The following is a 17915-nucleotide window of genomic DNA, read 5'->3' as shown; positions in this document are numbered from 1 at the left end:
GCCTAAAGGGCTGTTCATTAGGCACTTCATACACTGTTTTTTAAAAATGTGATTTTACAGAAAAAAGAGAAGATTTTGCAGAAAGCAACAATAGAATCATTCTGTAAATTCATAAAACAGGAACCTTTCTGCAATTTGACAGAACAGGTCTGTTTAAAAAGGGAAAAAGGATGTTTTATTCAAGGAAATTTGTAAGATTCCATACATCAAATACCAATTTCATGTAAGATTACGCAATCTGGTAAGATTACAGGTGTTCTCGAGACTCTGCTGCGCAGGAACTTCTTTTATTTTAAGGGTAAATGTTCTAATAGTGTAGCCAGTTCTCATATTTTGCTATTGTGATTTTATCTTTATTTCAGATTGGTACAGAACTGAGCCAAATGGGGACGGTGATACTGCCTACCTAGTGAATCATTATATTGATCAGGCCAAATGGTTCGATTTCAACCAGTTTTCTACAGTCTCCACTCCTCAAACAGTGTGCCAAGTCATTCTGTAAACAGCAAATATTGAACAAGAGATAAAACTACTTTATTGCAGTTTTATCGATTCATATTTCTTAATTTCGCCAGTCATTAATTTTATGTCTTCAGCATTGTCATACATGACACACCGGAAAATGATTATTCCTTTTTTACCAGTTTTAATTCAGTGGGCCGTATTCTGAAGTCGGGTTTAACCTAAACTTAGGTTTAAAGTTGTGGTTTAAGTATGGGCAGCCAATTTTTACATAAATCACCAACAGTAGAGATATAATACTTCAGCTCGTTTGGCTCTCAATTCATTCATAATTGACGAGGAAGTATAAATAAATGATTGTCTTCACCATCGATGAATCAGGAAATAGCACAGTAAACATAAGAAACATACAACTTAATTAAAAATTTTGACACTTTTGGCTTCCCATAATTTTAGCAGACTTAGACCATGGTTAACTTAAACCTGACTTCAGAATACGGGCCAGTAAGTTTGGAAAAGGTTTGTTTTCGTGTATTCATGGCCGTACGCGGACTTTTTTTTCTGGAGGCGGGACGCATTGACAAAAATCGAAAAAAAAAGTTCAAAGCGAGAGCGCGAAGTAACAGAGCCTGTCATGGGAACGCTTTGCATTTTCTTAAGTGACTTTGTGCCCACTTTGGGATAATTTTGTTTCAGAAATTATTTAAAGAATTCTGGGGAAACATCTGCCCCCTCCCTCCGCTGCCTACAGCCGTTCGTGTGTGTCTGTGAGGTTGGATGTGTTTTATCCACTCTGGTAATATGTAACGTTATCATTTTAAACGATTTCTTTAAATAACAACTACATGTATACTGATGATGATGATATATGCCAACAAAAATAACTATGATGATAATACACTCTTAAAAAGGATTGGTCAAAATGACCAATCTGTTGGTTAATATGTGTCCGACCGATAAAATTGGTCAATATCAACCAAAATTTTGGTCGATTTGAACCAATAATTTGGTTGCTTTTGACCAATTTTATCAGTCGGACACATATTAACCAACATATTGGTCATTTTGACCAATCCTTTTTTAGAGTGTAGCTGTTTGTATATTTTTTTCTCGAATTCAGACACAGTAAGATATTCTACATAATAATGTATCTGCTTTTTATTGCTTTAAATGGAAATGATTTTAAAGAAAAGAGCTAAGTATGTCAATAATATTAATGAAAGTATAATGATAACGATGATGATGCATTTAGCTGTTAGCTGGCATTTGTCCACTTTGGCGCAATGTCAAATGGCAATTCGCCGGTAAGATCATATGTTTCCCGTGTTTGCGAAGGCATGAATACTAAATATGCCAGTATAGACGGCAAAGCCGTGTATATTTCGTAGTTTTCACATCTTTCGAAACGGAAATTTAGGTGTATTTTCAACCAAGACACACTCTCAGAAAGAGATACATTTTATTTGACACTATTATAATCTATTTGTACATACGCCATCATAGACAGTACACTATTAACTTGAGTTAACGATACAGCAATGAGCTAGACAATCAAGTATTATTTTGGTAATACTTACAATCAATGCTTTCTTATGCACCATTTGAGGCTAAGATGAATTTGTTTGATATCGATATGTTCTACTTCATTACATGTATAATTTATAATAAAATAAATTAAATCCATATGTTATTCTTCAAAATAAAAATCTAAAAATAGAAATATAATCAAAATAATTAAATTCTAAACGGAAAGGTAATTACAAATGAAGTTGAGGTAAAGACATTTTATGCTATGGAAATATTCATTAAACAAGCTTATAGTCGTAGTTATAACATTCTAATTACCCAGCATAACATCTCTGAACTTACAAGACAATATTTACATTGGCTTGTCACTTTTCAAATTATAACGTTGAAAGATTGGACGAGTGGCATTCGTTTCCTAATTTCATATCCAACCTTTGATAGGATAATGTTGAAACAACAGATTTAACGTTAAATCTAACTATTTATAGTGGTAATATTCGTAAATCCCTTATATTGCTTATTTGAACCTTTCATTTTTAGCGTGATGCACTTCCATTTCTTTAACTCTCTCAATAATGGGATAAACTGATTGAGTATAAAAACGAAGTATGATAAATTCTGTAACATCACTCATTAAGCAAGATTTCATTTTACACAAGCATAGCTGATCAAAATAAATATTAAGTAGATTTGTCCAATTTTGTTACTTGTCGTGTTTTCTTTTAACAGTTCACATAATTATACTAGATGTAACCTGGTTTTGTTTCGTTATCAATCAAGTAAGGTTCCTTTTTCAATCTTGGTAAAAATTTGAAGACAGAAAGAGAAGAGTTAAATCTGTTGGGTTTCGATCCATACTCTTGGAACGAGTTCAGATTGTCAGGCTCGAATTCATGGATCGAGTGCGTCGAAGAATGTGCAGGCGAGGAAGATTGGGACGATTTGCGTGAAGACAGCGATGATTTTGAAGTAGGACTACAATGTGATAGGGAGCTGGCTGGGCACGATTCAAAACCGGATGAGGATGATAAGGACATTGGCGAGGACGATGATGACGGAGACGTCGTCGATGGCATGGAGGATACTTGTGACCCTTGAGATGGTTGATCATGCCCGGACGAACTTGGAGATTGTCTTTCGTCACGCCATGACGTCTCTGTCCTTGTTAATCTCAGAACCTGTGGGTTGGAATTTACGTTACAATGAGTGTCTACAGGTGATGGACACGTCATCGATGACGACGATGGTGGCATTGTAATACATAACGACTGTCCACGAGAGAATCCGCTTCCTCGTCGACGTGGCGGTAGTCGAAGTCGCAACTGCTTCATCGCCCAATCATCCAGACGAGACTTTCCTTTCTGCTTCCATTTTATGCATTCGACATCATTGAGGACGTGATTGATCAGCTCTGCGTTCGAATCGGTGTTCGACAAGGAAGTCGGTCCCGAGTCTCGGTAGAGGAGTGGAATGAGGTGTGGGTGCATGGTGTCCAGTGCGTAATGGAGTTCAAATAAATGCCACTGATTTTCTGGAATACTGTCATCTGACAGTTTCACTGAAGATGATGGCGTGGTTGATGATGATGGATTACTTGCCGATGTCGATTGCGATGACGAGGTCGATGATTGCGTGTAGAAATCAGCAGATAATACCACGATACATCGCCGGCTTTTCGTCATTGCTTCAATTATTTCCTCGCTTTCAACTGAGGATACAAGATTACAAGAAGTACAAAAGAGATTAATGTTTCATCTTGGATCCTTAAAAATCATATGCCACAGAAGGGCTTTCAAAATTGCTGAATAAACAAAGCATGATCATAAAAGCCTTTACGTGAAAATGAAGGAACTAAGTTCCTAATCTGTCAAAAAGGTTATTCAATAAGGCAAGTATATTTCAGCTGATTCCCATATAATTGATATACTAGTATTATATTTACTATATAACTAAGGACGCAGCGCTCTACCTCGTATCATTCGATAAGATTGCGCGTTGCATACAATGTGCGCGTCGTCGAGATTATAATCATGATACAACTATGGCCTATATTCTGAAATCGGGTTTAATTTAAACTATGGTTTGCGTTTGTGGGTTTAACTATGGATAGCCAATAGTGGTATAAATCTCTAACAGTATCATTTAAATGTATCAGCTCGTGTTTTTTCTCAAATCATTCTTAACTGTTTCGGAAGGATAAATAAGTTCGATTTCTTTACCATTCACGAGTTAGGAAAAAGCACAGTTAATATAAGAAACATACAATATTAGAAATTTTTGACGTTTTTGGCTTTCCATAATTTTAGTTCAGAGTAGACCATGGTCTAAGTTAGACCTGGCTTCAGAATACGGGCCTCTGTCACATTTAGCTCTTTGTGAAACACCCCCCCCCCGTAAATGATATAATGATATCATGATTGTAATATAGAGCTGAACCCACCAGAACCGAATACTTTATCTCTCTCGTGGATGTATAGCTTATAGTGATCCGTCAGACTGGGACAAAGAATGTTGTAAAGAAAGGACCTATCCTCGCCCTCATAGCACGAAACGATGTAAGCGTCGTAGAGTTTGTCATCAATTTCTGTTGAGTAAGATACGGAGAATTTTTTTATATTAATTATAATAAAATTATTAATAACAATAACGTCATATTTCTAGCCAGGGTAGCCACTTCAGTTCCGAAAACTGCTCCCAGTGGACCCTGCTTAACACGACAACGTTATTATTGCCCCTGCTTTAGCAATGGCTACCTTGATCGGGCGTTCGAGGAATATTGTCTCCTGCCGGGTATTCATTTACTACATAGAACGGCAAATGTAGATAAATCCCATGCCGGAGAACGCGAGTTGGGATTCGAACCAGGATGGATATCGTGGAAAGAGAGGGAGAGAATATGAAAATTATAAGAGGAAGAAAGGGAAAAAGGACAGAGAGGGAGAAATTAGACAACGAATGAGGTAGTATACAGACACAAAAGCAGTAGTTATATGATACACTAACTTCAATATATTCCATTCGACAGAACATATAAACATATAGACATATTATTAATTAAAAAATCAACAATTGAAAAAGAAAAACGCAAATTATACGAACATAAAGCGGTTGTTGACTTACATGTATATTAGGCAAAAAAGAATCGAATTGAAAGTAAAGCAAAAGTGAGTTGAAATTGGAATTAAATGGGGGTTTTTACAATCGAAATATTTGGGTAAGTATACACCTGGACTAGTAATTGAAATAAAGAAGAGGAAATTTACAAAATTTATTTTAAACGTAATCTTGACAATACAAATGATCGACATTATATTTCGTAACTTTAAAAATTGTTGAAATACACAATGCATATTTTGCTACATCAAAATAAAGCTTATTTAGATTAAATAATTTGAATAATTTTTACAGTTCTCTAAAGAGCACAAACTGTAAATGCTTATTATTGTAATAACCAATCAAAATATTGGAATCATCATCAAAATTACAAATTTTGAAAAAGTAATGACCAAGTCTTGAGCCTTGTGGTACTCCATATAGAATTTGCATATAAAATGTAGTGACATCATGGCATCTTAGCTTCTATTATTAATGCTCTACCCAGGCTAAAGTAAGCCGAGGCAGGATCTAACCATATCTATAAAGTATTTTATCATCTTCAATTATTGCGCCAAGCTTTGCTTGTTTAAATCTTTTAGAAAGTCATATTATGTGAGTATCAATTGCAAGACGAAAAAATCAGTTAATGTTGTCAACTGAATATTCTTTTGACATCCAAATATATACATGAACTTAAATTGAGATTTACATTTATTACCAAGAAAATCATCGAAAAAATAATTTTCGCGAGTAAAATTAAAAACATCGGCTTTATTAAACACTATATTATCTTGAGAAATTTTAAAAAGATACCCCCATAATTTGGTGTTCTGTGATCAGCCACACTTTTTTGACTGACAAACCTAAAACGAGCTGAATCACGAGTGTATGTGCGCCCCCTCGCGGCCGTGCTGTGCCAATGGACTAATCTTTTCCGTTGAGTTAAAAAAGTTTAAAACTTTTTTGTCGGAGACAAGACTTAATGCACTTAAATGTATAAAGATAGTGAGAAACAACTCAATGAAGAGAGAGAGTTGGATCGATTAATAGAACAAAATAAAATTACTGTCTTACCTTCTGTTTCTAGTTTGGCGTGTTGGTCATGAAACAGAAGTTTGATGTCTGTGCCATATCGTTTCCATGACAACGTGAAAAGGAGTACGACGATGATCATTGTCACAACCAAGATCACTACGGTAGAAGTATTTGTGACAACAACAGGCTCTTCCGTAGTGGCTGTCAGAAAAACAAATATATCAAATATAATTATTTTTAGAAAAAATATGTAAAAACTATACAGAAATACGAACCAATTAAAACTTACTATATGCAAGGACCACTTCGTTATGGGACTAAATTCCTACCACAGATGTGATATTGATTTAGTTTTCTACTACCTTTCTACTCTCTCCCTCTTTAAAAGAAGATTGAAACAATACTTTACTTTAAAATATGTCTAATGTATCAGCTTTGTTACAATTTTATACACACAATATTGAACCCTCAAACATGTGTTACTTATATTTTTGTATATATCCTCCACCCATTACTTATGTCACCTATGTTTATTTATATATATTTCATTTCATTTCTTTTATGACTATACAGGCCGAATTATATCATATGCATCTATCTTAATCTATTTTTGTATGATCTATTTGTTTTTTTTTCTATTAATCTGTATATTTTGAAGTGTATATTCGATGTAAATATGCATTCACTGTTTTAGAGATGAAATAAATTGCGAACTGAACTGAACCGAACTACTATTTATTTTAGCTGTGGTTTATTTGCTAAAAAATATGGGTCATTTTTCATTATTTTATGATGGCACCATCATGCCCAAAGAACAAACGACAAAAAATAAGTTAATTAACCCATTGCCCACTAGATCCTGGTGGTCGCTGTACAAATTCTATGCATGGGAATTGCAGAATTCAGCAGTCCGCGGGTTAACAAACAATCTAAACTGGGGTGTGACTGCTAATGATTTTTTTTATAGCCATACTCAAAGTCTTGCCATATAAATCCCTGTCCTAAAAATAAAGCGCACATCATAATTATATTGCAAACCAGAAAAGATCATGGTCTTGTAACCTTTCGCCAATAAGTGGGGATGCATTGCGGTGCGTAAATTGTTAAAGGGCCCGTAACAAGTGACAAAGCAAAGCGACCAAGTCTATTTTAAATGTGTTTTTAGTCACTTTAATCTGAAAATTGTAGTAACTTCACGATAATGTGTTAATCAGAGTAACCTGGAATAAAATCTTAACATTTAATTTCATCAAGAACTACTAAAAAAAAACAGAATGGGGGAGTGCTGGTAAAAAGAAGCAGAAATAATGTCAGCTAAGACGCTTTCCCTATCCAGCTAAATTATCATTAGTATACAAAAAAATGATAGGTGAAATGGGCCGGATATATATAAAATAAGTTACAAACTCCCTTTGACATCATCATGACGATGAAAAAAAGGAAATTTGTCTAAAAATAACCGGATCATCCGGATGTTTATGTTCAGACGAATCAGAAAAGGATGAAACCAAAACGCAAGTATACTACAGTGCGTCCCCAAAAAAACTATACATTTTTAAAATGGCTGCCAAATAAGAAATGAAGCACTTTTTGGGAAAAGACTTATAGATATGGAAAGCCAATAAAGTCAACTTTCAAATGACACAAAAAGTTGGGAAATTATTCATGCTTGAGCGAGCACTGCCCACTGAAACAAAGGGTATGCAAATTAGGGTGGGCTGGAATTAGCCTTCCAATTTCTTTTAGATTTTTTGTTTGGTACTTGCAAAGTTGAAGGTTATTTGGTGAATTAAAGATCAGATGTGATCAGTTTGTTCTTTGTGAAAATTTCATACGTTATTAACTTGAAATTTAATGCATGAGTGATCATGAATTGCAATTTTTAGTGCAGCTTTATCATATGGATCATGTGGATCTCAACAATGTGTTCATGACAGTCAGGAGAAGAGGGGATAATATGACTTAGGTAGGTGAAGTAAGTTGATGGGATAAAGGTCAACAGAACATTTGCAACCCCTCCCTCCATCTCTACCCCCTCCCCCACTTCTCTACTCCTGAGAGACTAACCTTGGCTAGGCTGGGCAGGAATTAGCCATACATTTTTTTGAGAGGTTAGTCCTTTGGAACTTACAAAGCTAAGGGTGTTATGCTATTCATGAGTAAGATAAGTTTGATTTTAATAGGCATATTTCATGAATTACTAAATTGAAATGTAATGCATGAGTGAACAGGAATTGTAATTTTAGTGTAGCATATTCATCTTGTGGACATCAGAAGTGTGTTCGTGAGAGTCAGAGTAATGTGATGGTACATGTACCTGTTACAAGCAAGAGGGCGAGATATGCTAAGACTTGGATAAAAGGGCATTCCTCTTCTTTTTGTCCTTTTACAAATTAATAGTCATATGTACCTTCCCCTCTTCACCGCCACATCCAAATCCCCACCCCTTCCCCTCTCTCTCTGTCTCACCTCCTGGATTGTAGCCTTTCAAAACTTAACTGCCAAGTGACCGGTGGCTGATGGTCAGTTTGAATGATTACCAAAAAATTTAATGATTATGATGATTAATGAAATAATGTATTGGAAAAATGAATGTTTGTTTGATCACATTGCACATTGAATGAGTTGATTTACTAATAAATTGTTGATTAAATGATTGATAGGAAAAAAGTTGATGCCTAATTCATAATTAATCATTAAACCAACATTCTGCTCTGGACTTTGCGTACATGACAATAGCCATCAGTCTCTCAACCGGAGGGGAGGGCGGGAAAGGAGGGGGAGGGGGCTGAATGTTCTGTTGACCCTTATTTCATCAACCTACTTCTCCCACTTAAGCCCTATCTCACCCCTTATTCTCCCGACTGGCCGACTCCCATGAACACATTGCTGAGATCCCCATGATAAAGTTGAAATGCTGCTCCAAAAGAGATCCAAATGATAAAGTTGAAATGCTGCCCCAAAAGTGTAATTTGTGTTCATTCATGCATTAAAGTTCAATTCGATAACTTATGAAATTTGCTTAAGCATCCAAAACTGGTCACGGTTGATCATTAATTTATCACAACACCCTTAACTTTGCAAGTTCGAAAGGATTTGCCTCTCAACATTGAACAACTGACAAAAATTGGAAGGCTAATTCCAGCCCACCCTAATTTTCATACCCTTTGTTTCAGTGGGCAGTGCTCGCTCAAGCATGAATAGTTTTCCAACTTTTTGGTGTCATTTGAAAGTTGACTTCATTGGCTTTCCATATATGTGAGTCTTTTTACCCAAAGTGCTAGATTTGTTATTTGGCGGCCATTTCAAAAGTGTATAGTTTTTTTTGGGACGCGCTGTATAGGAAGGAAACGGATTGAATCGATATACTCATAATATATAATTCAAGATGAGAAATGGATATACAGTCACGTCATCGGATATGTAACTTTGGTAAAAAAGAACCACAGAACAGAAGTGCAGCTGAACCTAACGAAAAAAAAACGATTCCCAGTTCTCTTTTCTTTATATTAAGCAAATTCATTAATCATGTAATGAACCTGGAATAAAAACTAAACATTTAATTTTAATGAGAACTAAGAAAAAAACACACACGGATTCCGACTCAAACGTGAAGTTCTGAGCAAACTGAATAACGAAGAAGTTGATGATGAAGAAAAAGAACGAAAAGAAGAAGGTGGAGAAGAAGAAAACACTCAAAAGAAGAAAACAAATAAGGAGAGGAAGTACAAGGGAAAGGGAGCTGCAACAACTACTTCTACAAAAGCAACTAGAAGATGAAAAGGTATTTTTAAGAAAAAAAAAAGCATGAAGAAATCATTGACCAAAAAAAGAATGGGAAAACATGAAAATTTATAACAGAAGTTAGGCCGTCATCTTAAGTAAATCGTAGTTAAATCGGTGTCTTTTTCGCTAGATCGTACGGAAATCGTAGTAGGCTTACCAAGCGAGAGCGTTAGGTTGACTTTGGTTACGAACTGTGCAATCCGACATCGTACTTGGTACATTCCTAATGCCTCTTCCGTCACATTCGTGATGTTTAACCATGTAGACAAAATTTTAGGAGGCTTCCTGTAATTATGAATAAATCGTTCTGAGTAAAACATTAAACAAATTTAGCTGTTTAATTATTTCTATCATCAACTCTCTTATTTGCTATTATTAAATGTTAAGTGTAATAACTGTTCTGAGAAAAAAAATAGCGAAACTTTGAAATTCAATAATTTCCTATTCTAAATCCAACTTGGAAGAAATTGTCGATTCATCTTTGTTCAATATATTCCTCTAGGTTTTTTTTCATGAAATACCCAGGCCAGTGGTCTAAGTCGCCAAATATTTCACCTCGCGCTTTGCCATTAAATCATTGTTGTTTATTTCTATTCCCACACCCTGGTCATGATTACAAACAGCGCTAAGAATATCGAGTTTTAAGGTTAGTATTAGCTTTTATCTACCGATCGGGGGAAAATGTGGATGAAAATATTTCCGGCCCTCCTACTGGCAAGAACCGAATCGAACCTACAAAAGGTCCACTTTTGAATAAATTGGACCCACCCCCCCCCCCGTAAAATAAACAAGATCATGGCTACAGGCCTGATATCTTTTGTGGGATAGCACTTTAACAGCTTAACGGGAAGTTTTCGCATCCACTACGCATGCGCTTTCTGGAGCATTGGGAATCTATTGTCAAAAGCAGTCTTTGTCGAAAATCGGTGAACCAAATTCAGCAGTGTCCTCTGGATTCTGGACAAACGACATATCGTCGGCCTTATGCCAAAAGGGCCTTAACTGCTTTTGGCCATTCCGAGATAATGGCGTTTATAAAGGTTTTGGCCTCTCTAATAATCAAAAGTTTGTGGTCGTTTTTTTGCTTTTGAAGCCAATTTCGATAAACGTGTTAAGTTATTAAGTTTTACATGAAATGTGTTAAATTTATTATAAAATATTCAGAACCCCTAAAATCGGGTTAAGGCCCTTTTGGCATAAGGCCGACGATATTTGTGCATTTTCATCAAATTCAAATCTTAGGATGATCTGCTGTCCCGGTTCACCAAATTTCGACAAAGACCTCTTAGCTGTTCATTGTGATTTGACGGGTAGTTTCAATAGATTTACTATGTTGTAGAATATCCGTTCCTGTTGCAATTGTGAACCCACCCCCCCCCCCCAACGATGAGAAAACAATGGAGCTTACCCGGGACACCTCTTCCTTTGGGTGGTAATTTCATCGTCTTTGCTGCTTCCCTCCGAGAACTCCGTACCGGGCGCGTTATAGAAGTCGACCAACTCGTAACCCTTGATGGTGTCGTTAAACTTTCTCCAACTGTGTTGGAGGAAGGCTCCGGGGTTTCGGTACTTGAACTGGCAGAAGAAAGACGCGTTCCCACCGAGAACAGCTGTCTGGTTCTTACACACTAGACTGGATGACTGGTACGGGGTGGGCATGTTGAGCCATATACCCTCTGTGGAGACAGAGGTGGAAGGCGGGGAACAGGAAAGGGAGAAGGGAGTGGATCCGGGAGTGGATGGAAAAAGTTGGAGAGAAAATAAGAGAAAATGTAAAGAAAGGGAGAATACAAAATCATTTGACCTTTTTCAATCTAGATTGTGATAACTGAAGGCAATCACGGCACACAGGCTATCCTTTTGGAAGTCATTATAATTATGCAAAGATTTCAGCTCGCGCTTCACGCTTGAATTTAGAGAGGTCCATGGAATTACCACGAAAAGTAATTGAAATGTCCGGTTTTCAGGTCCGAATATAATAAAAGAAATTGTCAAAGCAATTTTCAACATTAGGCCTACTATTATTCCTTTTTTTTGTTGAAAATTTATGACAACAGATATCTTTTTCAATGCCTATCCTTCACGACCTCCCCTCCGCCTCCTCTAACTGAAGTTTACCTTGGACTTCAAGATCGATGCTTCGGGTGATATTCCTCAAGCCGTTGGATACCAGACAGGTAAACGTTCCTTCTGCGTCAACATCCGTAGAATGGAACCTGATGGTCTGGTTGTGATCTTCCAGATAGTATTTCGTGTCGGACTCCCTTCCCAAGCTCCATGAATCGTACGGGATCCCGTTGAAGAACCACTCGATCCTGCAGTAGTTGATGCTCCTGCATTGGAGGACGCGATACTCGCACACCGTCGAGAACACGAGGGGCGAAGTCTCATCCAGAAAAGAAAGGCCATTGACATCATCTGTGGGAACGAGAATTCGGAACATGGTTACTACCTATTTCCCACTGTGACGATAAATTCGCACCACGATTGAAAATTACCTTTTCGTGGATAAATCGTAGTGATCATATAAGATCGTATCAAATCATATAAGTTCAGTCGTGACAATCGTATTGATCATAGAAAAAGTTTCGCGATCAGTTACGAAAGGCCAAACGTAGAGTTCGCAACGGATTGCACCACAATGGGGACGAGCCGTAATACTACAGTTCTCCCTGTCACGATTCGAGCAACAAATGAACGGTGGTCTTACTCGTGGAGAAATCGTAGTGGTTGTATCGTAACGGACTGCACGACAGTGGGAACGTGGTATAACTTATAAAAAGTTACAGATATTATAATACTTCTTCAACAATTTGTTTTCCCCCATTAACTATGAAAGTTGAATTTAGCAAAATTAACTTATTTGAAGTTCGTAGTTATGCTAAGAACACGAATTTAAATTAAGCTTTTACTGCAAGCCGGTGTGTTGGCTCAATTGGTAGAGCGTCCGTCCCACAACCGGGAGGTCGGGGTTCAAACCCCGGCCGCGTCAGACCAAAAGACGTTAGAAGATGGGAGTTGCTGCTACCCTGTTTGGCGTTAAACAATTAAAGGGATAGAGCCTCGTCGATCTGGCGCTGCACGGTGGCTGCCGGGCCCACGATCAATTGGGCAAAGAAAATTTTCGGAGTATTTCATTTCATGTCTATTTCGAACAATAAATTATGGATTTTCATTTTCAAGCATTGTCTCCTGTGTCATGTTTTTTTCCAATGAGTTGAACTGAAATACTTTCAATTATCAATGTTGTTACAATTTCTCACCATGATCATTATCACCATTAATTCAATTATCATCACTTTGCAAAATAGATTTAATCAATATCATTATTATTACTATCATCATTATTATTATTTCAAATATTCTATTTTAACTTGTTGTATTTACACTTGCCAATGAGTCCCATATTTCAAATGTTTAATGTACTATCTTAGGGGGATCCACGCTCTACAAGCAATGCTTTTTAGTGGATCCCCTCATTTCCATATCAGATTCTGTTAAAACTATTTTAGAAATGTTTTGGAACTTGTAATTGATTTGTAATCATTGTTATCATATTTCATTTGTATTTGTTTATATTTATGATGTATGCTTGATTTGTATTTGCTTAAAATGTTGATAATGGAAATGGAAAATAAAACTTGAACTTAAACTTGAAAAATAAAAAAGAAAGAAAGAATCAAAGAATCATTACCACTGCCGTGAAAATCGTTATCATTATCATCGTCGTCGTCATCATCATCATACATACATACAATGTAAGGACCAAGTGCTTGTCCCCTTTTCAGCCCCCCCCCCCCCCCCCACTTAGAGCAAGATATAATAACATGATTGCGTTCCGGGATACATAATTTAATGATATATAATTTGTAATTGTTTTCCGGGACGGTTGCCACGCAGTCAAGCAATGTTTTTGGTGACAACCTTATTGAATCGATAAGTTACACTGTAAAAAAAACCCTGATTTTCTAGGGGAAAAAAGATTCTGCAGAAAGCAATAACAGAATCATTCTGTAAATTCATAAAACATGGATTTCTCTGCAATTTAACAGAACAGGTCTGTTAAAAAAAGGGGAAAGGTTATACATATACCTACCCTTCTTTCATGTAGGCCTATCTATTTTTTTACCATTAATAATAAGGTGATCAATAATGTTTCCGTGTTTTTGTATTACGCTGATATTTTATGTCTTACCCTGTTTTTCGATATATGCCTATTGTTATATGCCTATTATTGTCATTGCAATTTTATCATGTTTTTATACACCAGGACCAAGATGCAAAACAGTAATTTTATCTCTGATCTTGTGAACCTGTTTAAATATGTGTGAATAAATAAATAAATAAAATGTTTTACTTAAGGAAATTTGTACGGTTCCATACACCAAATACCGATTTCCTGTAAGATTACGCAGTCTGGTAAGATTACAGGTGTTCTCGAGACTCTGTTGCAGGAATTTCTTTTATTTTAAGGATAAATATTCTAACAGTGTATAGAAAATACAACTTTCTTCATTGTTCGCATGTGAAATATTGTGTGGCATACTCTAATTATTGTATTTCTTGGTTAATTTGGGTTTTTTTAAAAGTTACATTAACAAAAATAAAGTGACAACAATTAAGATTTAGTCTGTTGTTCCATTGGAAGGTATGAGTAATGGTAGCAGCACAAGCACTTCAATCGCTAATCTTGTTGTAGCACGACATTTGCTCTTGCTCCAGACTTTAAGTTGTCTCAGAGGGTATATTTGCCTGCATTGTGCTGCACTTAACCCAGGTGAGGTGAATGGGTACCCGCCATGGCCCTAGGAAGAGGGGGAGGGGGTGCTGAAGCACCCACTAAGCAGCACCCCCAGGTATTCTGGAAGATGTGTAAAAACGGAAAAGATGTTACCGAAATGGCCCTCACTTTGTAGTGAAACTTTTTTTTTTTTTGCTATTCAAATTTCTCGGGACATATTTGACTTCCACTTTGCAGTGATAACCTCTTTCTTTCTTCTTCTTTTTTTCAAATTAAAATCAGCACCCCCACTTGAAAAATCGTTCCCAGGGCCCTGATACCCGGAAGGAAGAAATTCATTGGGGCCGTTTCATAAAGCTGTTCGTAAGTTAAGAGCGACTTTAAGAACGACTGGTGATCCTTTATTGTGCTAAATGGTATATTCATTGGCGATGGTTACGTGCGCAAGAAAGGTTCACCAGTCATTCTTAAAGTCGCTCTTAACTTACGAACAGCTTTATGAAAAACCCACCTTGAATGCTTCAGCGCCTATGGCAGCACAGCTGAAGCCGGGGTTTGTATCCTCAGGCAAAGAGCGTTTTATGAATCCAGCTATTATAATTATTTGTTGTTGTTGTTTCCGGGTGTTGTTTTCATTTTTTTTTAACATTCTGCTTTGTATACACTCACTTTGTTAACCTGTTTGACTTTGAAATGAAAAAGAATAAATTCAATCAATCAAACAATTGTTAAATCCAAGGTTGAAGTTAGTCATTCAATTTAATGTGTTGAATTACCAATAGCAATAGCAATTGTCGTAGGAGCAAAATAATGTCATTAATCAACAGCATAATCAGCGTATTCATCGAAAAAATATGTCTTTTTTCTCGAAAGTTTGTCACGCGATCATCTAACAACCCAGGCAAAGAAAGATCGCATTACGCGATTAAAATCTAACTTTTATGCCTTCCACACTCATCTATCATGTCTATTGGTTGTAAACACGGGTAGCCCCTCGAAAAAAATCTACAAATATAATTAAAAAAAAATAGAAATGAAAATGAAAGCGAATCGGAAGCACTTAAAGTTGATCTTGATGCTGATTATTTTTATTATATTTATATGAAACTGATAACAGGAAGTGTAATTATTAAAAGATGTTCCCGAAATGGCCGGCCCTCACTTTGTAGTGAAACTTTTTCTTTTCTTTTTTTTTTGCTTTTCAAATTTCTCGGGACATATTTGACTTCCACTTTGCAGTGATAACCTCTTTCTCTCTTCTTTTTTTTCAAATTAAAATCAGCTCCCCTACTTAAAAAATCGTTCCCAGGGCCCTGATACCCGAAAACGTGTTTCCTTTTTTGTGGGACGCACTGCATATTATGATGAATTCAAATGCCACATGCAGCGAATGAGATGTTATTGTTTAAAACTGATAACAAGCAGGGGCCGCGGAAGCGGGGGCAGGGGGCTTCAGCCCCCCCCCCACTTTTTTCCAAAACCGTGTACAAAAACGTTAAAATAACGATGTGATTGTATTTTTTTCCTGTTCGCCCCCCCCCCCCCCCCACTTTGAGAACCGTTCCGCGGCCCCTGACAATAATAGTGTCAATAGTCTGAGATAGAGATAGGAGACGTGCTGATATTCTCAACAGAGATTATATTGCATGTCCACGAGGATTTCGTACACCTATTAAATATCAATTTTCATTCACCTCTTGCCTTTATCAAATACTTAGTAATTTGTATCGTTTATTTTTTATCTCACTAAAAAAGTCGTGTAATCGCATAATTTATCATTCGTTGTTATCATAGAGTTAAAGGGATTGTTTAACTTTGTGAGCAGCCGATTTAAAAAATTCTCAAACCAAGATGAAACATGTGTACAAGTGCATGTATTAGAACTAATAAACCCTGAAAACAACCATTATTGAGAATGAAAAGCTAAAACTACAACGCAAACCCCGATTTTGTAAATAGGCGTCTTATAGACGCCTAAATAGTACACATAAGTGTATGGGATGAAATTAAGATGTTTTTTATTTGGTCACTTTATATTTCAATTTTTGAAGCACTAAATAATTATTTTCGAATGCAATTTTTTCTGGGCTTTATTTTTGTAACATATCACAGACACAGGTGACAAGTGTGACCTTCTAGCTCAGATTTTTTAAAGTCAAACCAATGTTAACCGATCACTTTAAGGGGATGGTATGGAGTTACTACTATGGTCGTGCGATCTAGTGGTTAGAGCATTGAACTCAAGCACGCTGTTTAAGCCCGTCACTCTAAAAACTATACTGTTTAAACTTGTTAAACAACTGTTCAAACTTTTGAAACAAGTTGTTCAAAACGTTTAAACAATTATTGCAAAAAAAGTTTAATCAACTTTTTGTTAGAGTGCCAGGCTTAAACATTACAACGTGCTATTTTCTTATATTTTTTATTGTGTATAATGTTAAAGAAGGAATGTACCCCGGACTATACTATGAAGGCATACAATGGAATAGGGGATATTAAATAAATAGTGAATGACATCATCGACTCTCTCATTTGCATGTCACTGAGTTGTGCATATATATATATATAACTGTTTTGTGAAAAATAAGCAAAACTTTAATTTTCGTAACTTTCTTATTTTACATCCGATTTTGATGAAATTTTCAGCATTTCACTTGTTTGATTTTTGTCTATTGATTAGAATTCCCGGGTTAAAATTAAAGTTTTTCTGGGGTGGACTAGGCTTGACCTTTTTAATTATTTATAAAAATATATAGGGCCTATATAAATTATAAGCCAACTCACCGTCACCATCATGCAGGCACTCCACCAAGGCGTGGACACCAAGACCAAACCAACAGGTACCAAACCAAAGAATCACAAGCCGTATCATAAAATGAACCATGCTTGAACCATGGAGTTTATCTCAGACTTGGTCAGGAAGAGTCTACGAACTTGAAAAATAAGTTCTGTACCTTGAAGCAGTTAGGGAAATACATGTACAAGTGCCTGTACTAGCCAAGGCGATGTGACAGAGACTGCGCTATTCATGTGCGTTCTTTTAATTTAATTTCACTAGCTTAATCAAATATATTTGCCAATCCTAAAAGAATGTCCACTGGTCATCATGAGTTTAAGGATGGACCATGAGCATCGGTTCCTCCTGAACACGTGTTTCACGAACGGCGGCTGATGAGCAATGTGAACAGGGAGCTAGGCGCTAGCAGTCGACATCCACACACCGACAGATTTGATATATCAGTCCAAACTTTGACTCGGAGGAAGGAAT

The 17915-nt window shown here is 36.4% G+C and overlaps 1 protein-coding gene across 1 annotated transcript; it reads right to left on the bottom strand.

Annotated features, from left to right (window-relative positions):
• Positions 1–2732: 2732 nt before the first annotated feature.
• On the bottom strand, positions 2733–17621 carry LOC121430304. Its single transcript, XM_041627583.1, has 7 exons — positions 17432–17621; positions 12025–12324; positions 11315–11582; positions 10064–10191; positions 6160–6321; positions 4430–4573; positions 2733–3697 (listed from the first exon to the last, which is right to left on the bottom strand). The coding sequence occupies exons 1-7, from the start codon at positions 17529–17531 to the stop codon at positions 2733–2735; spliced, it is 2067 nt and encodes a 688-aa protein (XP_041483517.1). The 5' UTR covers positions 17532–17621.
• Between the last annotated feature and the right edge of the window lie 294 nt (positions 17622–17915).

The sequence above is a fragment of the Lytechinus variegatus genome, chromosome 16 (assembly GCF_018143015.1).
Source record: "Lytechinus variegatus isolate NC3 chromosome 16, Lvar_3.0, whole genome shotgun sequence".
Taxonomy (NCBI): domain Eukaryota; kingdom Metazoa; phylum Echinodermata; class Echinoidea; order Temnopleuroida; family Toxopneustidae; genus Lytechinus; species Lytechinus variegatus.
The sequence above is the reverse complement of the archived record's forward strand: the minus strand, read 5'-3'. Positions and strand labels throughout refer to the sequence as shown.